This window comes from Parastagonospora nodorum (assembly GCF_000146915.1).
Source record: "Parastagonospora nodorum SN15 chromosome Unknown scaffold_2, whole genome shotgun sequence".
Lineage (NCBI taxonomy): Eukaryota > Fungi > Ascomycota > Dothideomycetes > Pleosporales > Phaeosphaeriaceae > Parastagonospora > Parastagonospora nodorum.
In genome coordinates this window covers 834,810-846,211 of record NW_001884550.1, presented here as the reverse complement: position 1 = coordinate 846,211, position 11,402 = coordinate 834,810, and the positions used below count along the sequence as shown (strand labels likewise).

General features: G+C 53.2%; 4 protein-coding genes across 4 annotated transcripts; 1 reads left to right on the top strand and 3 right to left on the bottom strand.

Moving 5' to 3' along the window:
• Window positions 1-746: 746 nt before the first annotated feature.
• Window positions 747-2,108, bottom strand: SNOG_01464 (hypothetical protein; the record flags this gene model as incomplete). Its single annotated transcript, XM_001792050.1, has 1 exon — window positions 747-2,108. The coding sequence occupies one exon, from the start codon at window positions 2,106-2,108 to the stop codon at window positions 747-749; it is 1,362 nt and encodes a 453-aa protein (XP_001792102.1).
• Window positions 2,109-3,827: 1,719 nt separating this feature from the next.
• Window positions 3,828-6,110, bottom strand: SNOG_01463 (hypothetical protein; the record flags this gene model as incomplete). Its single annotated transcript, XM_001792049.1, has 1 exon — window positions 3,828-6,110. One exon carries the CDS (start codon window positions 6,108-6,110, stop codon window positions 3,828-3,830), a length of 2,283 nt encoding a protein of 760 aa, XP_001792101.1.
• A 1,458-nt stretch (window positions 6,111-7,568) lies between these two features.
• Window positions 7,569-8,020, top strand: SNOG_01462 (hypothetical protein; the record flags this gene model as incomplete). Its single annotated transcript, XM_001792048.1, has 2 exons — window positions 7,569-7,611; window positions 7,785-8,020. 2 exons carry the CDS (start codon window positions 7,569-7,571, stop codon window positions 8,018-8,020), a joined length of 279 nt encoding a protein of 92 aa, XP_001792100.1.
• Window positions 8,021-8,371: 351 nt separating this feature from the next.
• Window positions 8,372-10,887, bottom strand: SNOG_01461 (hypothetical protein; the record flags this gene model as incomplete). The annotated part of the gene is made up of 3 exons (XM_001792047.1): window positions 8,372-8,455; window positions 8,510-10,134; window positions 10,182-10,887. 3 exons carry the CDS (start codon window positions 10,885-10,887, stop codon window positions 8,372-8,374), a joined length of 2,415 nt encoding a protein of 804 aa, XP_001792099.1.
• Between the last annotated feature and the right edge of the window lie 515 nt (window positions 10,888-11,402).

Sequence of the window (11,402 nt, the reverse complement as noted above, 5' to 3'; positions counted from 1 at the left end):
AGATGTACGACGATGCGTTGACCGGCCTTTGCGCAAGGATGCAGGTCAAAATCCACGGTAGAGTAATAAGCGGAATATAGACGATAAGTAGCCCAGAAAGTCCGCGAGCGACGCTTCAATGGTTGTGAGTTTCGAGTTTCGAGATTGTCGAGGAACGCATCAGCCCTGTTACTACCGGTCATCCATCGGTTGTGTTCCACCATTCCAGCGTTTGGCCCAGGTGAAAAGATCACAACTCCTCGATCTCAAATCACTGGATAAGTGTACGACACACGAGGCGCCATTAGTTTTATCACGACATTTTAGTCCTTCAAGGACCCTTGTATGTCTTAGGCCCACCAAGCCTCAAATCTCATTATCCGACTTGGCAATTAGGCCTCCCAAATAGGCGTTTGAGGAGCCTCAAAACGTGCAGAAATTACACCAATCCAATGGTTTCAGCGCATGCAGCAGGATGCAAGGCAGACTTACTACAGCTGTTCTGTTAACCAAGGGCTTCGAGCCTAACCTTCTTTTGTAAAAAACGAGGCTGTGGTACTGGTGTGCGGCATAAATCCTGTTAATCGTAGCCTGAATGCTGGCCAGTATTCAGGACCATTTTGTAACCAAGCCACGTCGAAGCCTTCGCCACGAATCCGGCACTGATCTGCCTCTCGCACACAGAACAAATTCCAGACACAGTTTAATTATTGATAACTTTTCATTACTAATATGTCTAATTTACAAAAAAAACTGCATCAAATTCTCTAAGCCCCAATAGCCTGAGGATGCCAGAAAACGCTTTGTGGATCAACCTGCTTCTTTAATGCTGCTAACCGCGAGTATACCGCGTCTCCATAGTACAGTTTGTGCGCCGTCGCAGCATCATAACTCGGATCCACGTAGTTTAGATACGCACCAAATTTGGTCTGCGGCTGCGCGTTGATGATGGCACTGTTGATGCCATTGATGAAGTCGACAGAGTTGCCGCCATAGCCCCAGTTTTGCAGCACCCAGAGGCTATCGCGGTCGTTGTAAGCTGCGAAGTTGGTATCCTTTGAGTTGATGGCGCTGCCTGGACCGCCGTAAAGATTGATGATCATGTAGTAATCCGTGCCATCTGCAGTCTTTAGATAGTCGTACAGGGCATCCATCGTGTTGGAGGCGAGGCCGTCGGATTCGGGCACTGTCACGGACTTTGCGAAAAAGTCGTCGTGCACATCATAACCGGTGACGGAAGTCTTGAGAGTACTTTCGCCTGATAGCTTGACAAGGTAGTCGTACCAGTTCATCGACTCGACGGTTGCGGTTGAGGAGGGAAGGCCGCGCAGAAGCTCGGTCTTGACCTTCGAGTTGAAATCTGCAACGCTGCCAAAGTAGGCGCCGCTGAGACTGAATGTGCCGTACCCATCAAGGTAGATACCAAAGGAAATTTTGTCGTCGACAACTGAAGCGTTTTTGGCAACGTCCTGAAGGTGGAGGAAGGTGTTGGTGAACTTGGTCTTCGAATCGAACACGCCAGCGAAGGGAAATGCGAAGTAGGTAATGCTTGCTGGCGCTGGGCGAGTTTGCAAATAGAACGTGGTAACGATACCAAAAGAATCTGCAGCACCACGCACAGCCCAGTAAATATCGGGATAGGCTGTTGAAGTGGCTTTGATGAGTGTGCCATTCGCAAGGACAACATCGGCTGCGACAATCTGGTCCATGGCAAGACCGTAGTTGCGTGAAGTGGGACCGTAGCCACCGTGTGTGTAATGGCCTCCAATGCCAACACCAGGGCAGGTACCATGAGAAATAGATGCCTTGCCTTGGTTCCAGAGGGCATCTGCGAGGTTGCCAAGACGAACACCTCCGCCGACTGTGGCAATCCCGGAAGACGTGTCAAGCTGAACTGTCTGTAGTGACTGAAGGTTAATGCTCATGGATCCGTCCTTGCCACCCAACCCGGTGCTCGAATATGAATGTCCGCCAGACTTTGCCTGGACTTTGAGGCCGGATTTCCCTGCACATACCACGGCATCTTGGACGTGTTGGTTGGTCGTTGGGAGTACAACCACCGCTGGGAAGAACGGAAGGCGCGTGTTGTAAGGCTCAATCAGATCGGCGTACTCAGCATCTGACGTCATCTTGTAGGGTACATTTTTGTCATTCAGACATTGCAACGCCAACGAAGCGCCAGAAGCAGAAGGCGGCGTAGCTGGACGTGTCGAGCTTGGGGCGGCTGTTCCTTCACAACGGCCGAATCCTGCTTGACACGACGAGGCCCCGCAGTATGCTGAGGTGCTACCACACCAGCCACTCTTCGAGCAGCAATCGCCAAATTCGGACCCCAGACAAGTTGCTCCGCCGTTCGAGCTACCACACGTAGCGTCTGTAGAGACTTTGGTTGTCGGCGTCGAAGCTGCAGCAGCCGATTGTAGAGTCGAGGTACGGACGGTTAGAGTAGAGCTGGTACGCTTCGTCGTAGGACTGGAATCACTACCGCTACATGTCCCGAATTGAGACTGGCATGATGAACCACAGTGGTCAATCGATGAACCACACTTGAAATCACAGTCAGCAAGTCACTAGCATTCTGAAGTAGTTTAACTTACCCAGCCATACTGACTACAGCAGTCACCAAAACCGCTGCCCTTGCACGTTACGCTGCTTGATCCGCCGCATGAACCATCTGTTGACACTTTTTGGGCCTGGGCAAGACCAAGGGAAAGAAGCCCAGCTGCGAGCGTGAGGTACTTCATAGTAGAGCTGATGTTTGAAGGCTTATGGGTCGCAGCGTGTCAGGTTGTTGCGTTGACAAAGCCCAAGGAAGGAGAGAGCCGGAACCGTGATGGTGACCGTGAACGAATTAACGTGTCGGTCGACCTGGGCGACAAAAAGCGAATGACAAGACGAGGAAAGAACGTCTGAAGTGGTAGATGAATTTTCATTAAGCACCGGAGCCATCGCTTTACTTAAGCTTACCCCCAATTCTTAGCAGCTGCTTCGTTCATGCATCGGAATCTCAATATTCGGCGGTACCCTACCCCTGTGTAGATCGTCCCACATATGTTTCCGCATTTATATCCTAATACGGGCTGATTGAATCATTGCAAGAACGATACGAGGTCTCCGTGCGACTCGGCGCGCTCAAGACACACGGCAGCGTTACATTGTGACAACACAAGAGGCTTGTGGGTTCGCGCGATGGCGTTGTGTGCGGAGGTGACGTTCTTCGTCCTTGGCGACGGCGCTTCATTGACCGAGGTGTTGAGGTGTCAGCAACTAGCGGGTGTCGCCTCCGCAGCAAATAACCGTAGCTTCATGCCCTCCGTGAGCTTTTCAAAGGTCGAAACAAGAAGCCTATCAACGTTCAGTAAGCATCTTCTAGCGTGGGTTTGACCCTGCCGCTCTTTTCGCTAAACGACGTCGAGCGAGTCAGGCGGCTATATTTAGAAAGTATGGCAATGACAGGAGGAGGGTAGATCCTCGAGATTCCCACCCGAAAACTATTTAGCTTGTCAAATTGTGACATGTAAAACGGACACGTTGACCAGCCTAAGTCCATCTACATCACTTCCGACCTTCGTGCTCATCACGAGCCAATACAGCCATAGCATGATCGAAGTTCGCACATGCACCAATTCAGCAAATTGTGAAATATCGTGGGTCCATTAATTATTATCGTCAACTATAACTGTGCACCGGACAAGCCGTCCCTTGACCTGTCGACTGAATACCTATGATTCTGGCAATCGTGATGCCTGACAATTATTGCACACTATCCGACGCGAGAGAGCCCGAGTGCGCATGCAAATGACTGTTGAAAATAAACGACTCGGCGGCGAACGCTAAGGAAGCTACCCTTATGGCTCCATGAAACCGTCGCCCTTCAACTGACACTCGGTCTCGAGCGCAAAGCTGTCCTCCAGAGCTTGAGCTTTCTTGAATGCTGCAGCTTGGGTGACGTGGACACGTCTGCGACCAAGCGTGGTCGTGACCTCCTTTGCGTTACGCCTTTGACCATACGTCCCACCAGAGATGCATTTACCGCTGTTGCGCCACTGCGCATCTGCAGCGGCTTTCCACTGCGCAGTAATATCAACGGTCATCTCCGGAGTGTAGTATAGACGACAATCTGCCTCTTCATAGATGAATTGTAGTGCGATGCCAGACGTGTCGTTTCGACGAAGGCCATCGCGGTTGTTCACACCGTAGCTTGACGCGCGCGTGAAGACAAGGTCATTGTAGTAGTCCTGTCTCAGGAGCGAGTTGTTGAGCGAACGGTCATACTTGACAGCCGTCTGCGCAACATTTTGAATGTAGCTGTATGCGTAGTTGTTGACTCCCTTCACACCGCCGATAGCTTGAATTGCATTCTTGTTGCTGCGGCCTCCCATGGCGATTGTCTTTACTCCCGCCTGTTGAGTCATGAACTCGGCGAAGATCGTGCAAGTCGAAGCGCAGTAACCATCGGTGAGGATCACGATGTTTTCTGCTTTGAACTTGGGTGGCCCAGTGACGTTGGCCCATGCCCCATACCCAGTAACATTGATACCGCCCGAGAAGTACGGAATGTATACGTCGGACAAGTTCCAACGAGCAGGCGTGGTATACTTGTCGCCATTGATATCTTGAGGCCCGAACTTGTCTGACCATGAGGCGAAAGGCTTGCCATCTACGGTCATGTCGGTATGGTAGTCAAACCAGGACTGCTGCGCACCCTTGATGGTGTAGTTCAGATCAGACCCGCGAGGAGCGCGGGAAGCCATGGCACTGAAGGACTTTCCAATCAAATCAATCGCTTCTATGGCGCGGAAACGGTTTGCGCCGTAAGGGTCCTCATCGGGGAACAGCTGCTTAAACAAGTCATAGCCTTGCAAAATGGTACCTCCTCCATTGGCCTGCACGTCGACGATCAATTTTGTCTTGCCTGCCGCTAGAGCTTTCGTGAGAAAGTCTCGTGTGGTTCTCTGGAAGTCAGCCCCGGACCCCGTAGAAGCTACAAAGGTGGCAAGTTGAAGTACGGCCACGTCCTCGTAATCAGGGGCATCGATGAAGTAGCCATTGATGTTACCGCTAGGACCAGAGACGAGAGCTGGAGGGTAACCAGGTGATGCTCCGCCAGCCCCAACAGTACTGAGGCTGCTGGTCGAGATTTGCTGATTTGGGTTTGTGTTCACAGACTGGACTTTGGCAGTGCCGCTCTCCGCACCGTAGCTGAGCCACTTCCTGGCAAGGTCCTCGCCAGTCGTCACGTTGCGCAAGTTGATGAGGGTCCGGGCATAGTTTTGCATGGTGTATTCGGAACCATTGGCAAACTTAAGTGTCGTTGTGTCACCTGGGTAGACGTAGCGACCACGACCTCCTCCAGTAAACGTGCCGGTGCCGCTACCACTCGTGTAGAGGCTGACTTGCGCAAGCTCGTAGAAGACATTGTTGTACAATGCATCGCGGTCCTGTAATGATCCAAGCTGGCTCCAGTTCTCCAGCCAGGAGATGGCATCCTGGCCATCGATTTCTACGACAGGGGACGGTGTGTAGGAGATGTTCTTGTACTGAGTGCCAATGACGTCCACGTAAGCGAATACGGCAGGCAGCTGCTGACCATCCTCGGAGACAGAAACAAGGGGAACTGGACGTCCCCAAGTAAAGATTTGGGCTACAATATCCGGGATGTAGGTGAAGTGGCCATCGTGAGCTGATTGGATCAGGATGTACAGCGCCCAGCCAAAGTCGTATTCGGTCTTGAAATTGCCGGCGTCGATGTCGCTATCGATCCGATCTAAGCCAGCAATAACGTCGACAGGAGGCTGCACCTTCTGAACATACTCCGCAGGCGGGTTCTTGAGCTGAACGAGGGTGCTCTGCCAGTTGATGTAGGGGCGGATGCTAGCGATGAGCTTCTTGCCAGAAGTGGCGTTGAAAGGGACACTGTCAAGGCAAGCAAAACTAAGTCCTGCGGGGACCTGAGTATTTACTACTGTGGTGCCGTCGCCGTACATGTACTGCGAGACCTGAGCGCATGGTGCTGAAGACGTGCCATTGTCTTGTCGGGCCTTGATGGGCAGTGTGCGGGACGGCTCGACCGGAGAGGCACCAACGAGTGAGGTGAGTCCCGCGAGGGCAACAAACTTGAACGCCTTCATGACGTAAGACCAGCAAGCGCGATTGAGCCGTGTAAAGCGAGTGGGCAGCTCAAAGAATGAGGTGGTGAGCCGTAACGATCGTGAGAAGGTCAGGTCGAGGACGAGGCAGAAACGAATGTAAGATGTCGGATGACGGTTGAGGGGCGGGAGAGATTGTTGGGTTGGAGCAATCTGCTCAGAGGCAGTTGCCTTTTGAGGTCGAAGGAAAGAGCGATAGAGGGTCACGTGTAGTGCTCCGGTATCAACAAACGGCTACTACGTGCAATCACAGCACCTTCACTCGCAGTGCGACCGTGAAATAGGTGAGCGATATCTGGTTTCCAATAAGGCGGAGATTCCCACTTGTGACAGGCTCCCTTCTCTTTCAATTAAACAAAAGACACTAGGAGGAAGGTAGTGCCCAGGTGTAAGGGCCTGACGGCTAGCAGTGACGCATGCCTAATGGGCCTGAACAGGTACAAATACTAGTGACAAAGAGCTCCATCTGTGGCACCTGACGAACTAACCGCATGTCGTTTGAGTAACAGCGCGTGCACTAGGATGCTCAAGCCGTGTACAAACGTGCTTTGAGAGTGTCACGCCAATCATGTTTGCGTGGGTAGCACATCAACTGCCTATATAGGAACCTGGCAGAGCAAGGGTACAGATACCAGGCGAGCCGCAAACGACATAGCCTCCGGTCAAGTGTGCGTAGTTGGGAGGTCGGATATGGCCTTCCAAGGCTGTCTTGATGAAGGCCTTGTGCAATAAGGCGAACCTCCCATGTCGCATAGCGCGTCCTCGACAAGACTTCTGTAGTGGTGAAGCACATGACGGCTTGTAACGGCTCGCGTTGGTCACCACAAAGTACCTTCGGATCCTCATGAGTGGAGTCGTCGACGCGGGTCCACCGTGGGCCCGCCAAGCTTTCACCGGCAGGTACCCGCAGTTTATCCCGGTGCCGGCTCAACCATTGACTTCCATCTTTTTGCGAAGATCGCATGCATCACACCCACCAACATGCCTGCTGTGCCACACTCACGCTGAGCTGCCAATAGTTACTCTTCCGGCACAGTCACAGCCTTTGCCATGTCCAAATGCGCGGGACGGATAATTGAGGAGGCAAGCGTTCTTGCCACCATTACCATGGGACAATTAGGCGGACTACAGCAATCTGGGAACCAGTTATGCGAGATGCCCATTTGATTGCGATAGGCCCCTGCCCTGAGCAGATCGCCGTCCCCTGCTTGCCACGGCTATGCGTACATTCGTCCGACAGACTCGGGGTGTCACCGTGTTGTTAGGCGAGCCATGAGGCAGAATGGCGTGGCAGCCACGCACCAGGAACTCTCCTTGCTTTTGACAACGAGATCCAGCCACCCAACAACAAGCACCACGAGAACCGTTTGGCGCTTGCTATAAGCTTCGGTGAAACCCAAGGGCTGGGCGTGGTACCGTCCCTTAGCAACCTCACACGATATGACCGCCTGGTCACGTTGTTCGAACCCGGCAGGTCGTCACTGTAAGTTAGCGCCGTGGAAAAATCCCCTTGCTGCAGCGCTCGGCGCGACACTGCACGCCTGAACGACCATCAAGAATTTCCTGGACATCCTTTCGTGCTTGGATAGTGAAAAGTTTGGCGATGATTGTGGGACGTTTGAAATACCAGACATTTAGCAACTTTTAAAGCATAAGTTTCCGAAATGTTTGCGGCCAAGATCGCATTGCAAGCCCTGGCATTGCGCAAAGACGGCGAGTATTTCGCTCCTCCAAGCTCGTCACAAATCTACTCGTGTTACGTCAGGACCTTGCTGCTGATCGATCTGTCACTTCATCTGCGGCTTCAGCCACAACGCATCTCGATCTCTACCGTCGCATATGTGCAAGGAGCCGCGAAATCTACGATCAAGGTAACCGATGAGAGCCAATAATTGCCCAGTTCACTAGTGATGATAAATTTAACAAGGCGCGATATATATGAGGTAAAAGCTAAGGTTGCTCGAATGCAATTTATACAACAATACGAACCGTGGCTGTGGGGAAACGCCCCTGTAATACTACACACAAACGAATCTACGCCTTGGGTACGATATGCCCCTGATTTTTGCCAACCTCCTATAGACGTGCTAGAGATGTACACTATTAACGATGTTCCAGACAGACCGCACGGTACGCCTTGATATGCGCAGAGCACAGATCGAAGCCTGTACTTCTACTCAATCAACCGTTGTATCTTACGGTCCTCTTTCACCATGGCACCAACTCCCATTCTTGCGAGAGCATTATATCCTCAATTCCATCCTCTCATCAACAAATGTCGCATTGGCACCACCATGGTGCTGCTTCTCATTGACGAGCGCGTTGTACTGCCACATTTGTCAGCACAGTATCACACATGTCATCACACTGTCATCACATACCTTAAATCCAAAGTTCAAGCACAACGCAACTGCCAGTCCCACACATACCACCAGGGGTCCCGTAATGGCATCAAAGTCCTTGGGACTGCGCTCCGTAATCAACTTCATCCGGTACATGTACATGCCGTAGCCCCAGGCAAGTGTGAACGCTGCGACGCAAGTGTACACAACGGCCAGGGCGCGCGCAATGTTGTTTCCCTCACCAGCGGCGTTGTACAGGCCTAGGGACAGCGAGGCTAGCAGAACGCTAACGTGCTGCCACTTTATGAACGTCCGTTGGTTCGCGAGCCAGACTTTGGCCTCAACACGCACAGGCCCTTGATCTTTGATCCAAATGCCGGGGTCGCGAATGCCAGGAGGTAATTGGATCTTGTTGCGTTGCTTGCGTGCGTACTTGGAGGTAGAGAAGGAGGGGAAGAGAGAGCCAAGACCACTAGCCTTGCCCATTCTGGGGCCATTATCCTCGTCGGAATCGACATCCTCTGCTGTGCGGTCACCATTCTCGTGCTGTGCTTGTGAGACGTGGGAAAGATGTGAACCCACAACTGGCGCCTTCACGACGGGTTGCGAGTGTGCTGCTGAGCTTGCGTTCTTGGGTGCCGAGCGTGCGCCAGCTGGTGTGCCTACGGGTGATGAGATTGAAGGACGGTAACTTGGGCTCGCCCGGGCGCCGAAGAGTGAGCCCACTGCGAAGTCGTCTTCCGCAGCCTTGCGCTTTCGCTCCTGCTCCTCATCGAAGGCTGTCTCCGGCTCTTTGCGGATGTCGTTGTCGACTTCGCTGAGCCAGAAGGGGAATGTGTTGACGTTGTCCTCGAAGAGCTTCGCAACACCTTGGACGAATTTTGAGAAGCGAGGCGACTCCTTGACCAAGTGTGAGTCTGTGAGGTCCTCGATCCATTCGTACTTCTTGGTGCCCTTGATCTTGATCTCGAGCAGAGCATATGGGAACTTGTGGATCTCGCCCTTCTTGATGGACTTGAAGGGAAACTCCATGTTGCCGTTATCGATGTCACGTCTGTGCCAGTCGTCGGGATCACGGCACGGTCTGTCCATATCCAAGGCATCTTCGCGAATCAAGGCGAGGTTGGTATCGAGGGAGATGCGGATGCGGTCGTCGCCCGGGAACTGGAACGCGGTGCGAGTGTAGTTGGCTCGCAGCACAGGCTGGAGCTTCTGGTCCTTGACAAAGCTCTGAATCTCCGTGACTGCCTTCTTGAGCTGGTCGACATCCTTCTGGTTCTTGTTCGGTCGGTACTCCAGCTTCTCGATGCTCTTCTCCATGTGGTACTTGTCCTGCAGGAAGGCCTGGACGTATTTTGCTTTGATGGGGAATCTGACCTCTTCGGCGTCGTCGCCCTTCTTCATCATCTTCTTTTCGAACATGATCTCTGGCTTCTCGCTCAGCTGGCCAAACCACCTTAGCCTCAGCGAAGCAGCGTCTGGCTTGCTGTTGACCTTGTCCGTATACAGGGAGAAGTTGGGGTTGTCAAAGTAGATGGAAGTGATTGTGGGGTCGCGTTGGTTGCCCTCGGCGATCTTGGACGACTGCGGGTTGTAGACGAGGACGGGGAGGCGGCGGAGAATGACCGTCTTGACTTCGAAGAGGTTGTCCATGTGGACCCAGACTGCGGCGGTTAGCTGGAGTATGCGACTGCAGATGGCTTCGACTTACACTTGAGAGAGCGGAAACCCTCGCCGCCGGCGGTCTCCTCGCTGAAGGACAAGGACTCCTTGGCCTTGCCGTCGAGGCTCTGGCGGACGAAGGAATACAACGCAGAGAGGCGGTAGAGCAGCGGCGAGGCATCCTCGGTGTGCAGCGGGCGCTTTGTTATGCGCGCGTCGATGAAGGGCCGCAGCTTGTACGAGACGCCGCGAAGCTTGTCGTGCTTCTTGGTCGCCTTGATGACGGCGGTGAAATTCAGCCTACTAAAGCCCTCGAGCTCCTTGGTCTCCTGGGTGATGCTGTCGAGCTCCCGCAACACGTCCTTGAGGAGCTTCTCGCGGTCCTCTTTGCTGAGCTCCTGCTTCTTGCTCGCGTCGCCGGCTTGTGCAAACAAGCCCTCGCCCTCGTCGTTCTTGTTGTCGCTGTCCTTGCCATCCTCCTTGTCCTGCGTCTGGATGCCTATGGCCAACGGCTCCAGCTTCTTCTCGCAGGCCGAGGTGCGGTCGCGCAGCTTCTGCGAGATGTCCTGGATGAAGGTGTGTACCTTCTCCAGCTGCACGTTGGCAAGCTCATTCACAAACGCCTCCTCGTCGTCGTCGGTCCACGTCTCATCGTCTTCGTTGTCCTTGAGGAGCTTCTTGAGCTTGTCATAGTCGACGTACTTGTCCTTCCATGGTGCATACACGCTCTTGCGCAGGGTGGTGCCGAACTTCATCGTCGTGTGTCTGCGCTAGATGTGGTAATAGCTGGCGGTGCAAGGGAAGGAAGTAACACCAACAATTGCAGGCCAGTAGCAATAGCGGATGTATTCCAAGGGAGGTCCAGCGAAAGAAAAGGTCTTCACCACGACGCAAGAAGCTGTCGAAGCTGTGGATGCGCGACTGGGTAGAGCTTCCTCAACCAATGCCCAGCCAATGACGGCGCACGTGCAGCCGACTTGTCGCGTTTCGTCATAGCTGCGCACGGTCGTCCGCAATCCTAGCATCTTGGAAGCAAGCATTTCTAGCAACTGCATCTCTCACGACATTCTTGCTTCACCGAGCTAACGTCAAGCCTAGCATGGCAAGAAAAGGACATGACATACCAGTCCATCCAAAGCTCCCCGATCCCCTCCAACTGCCAAACTGCAGGACTCACGCTCGCAAGCCTAACACCCTGACAAGGGTACCTGTTCATGCCTCGGCGTTAACGAGGCTAATCTGTCTGTTGCACGGCGACGATGCAGCACGG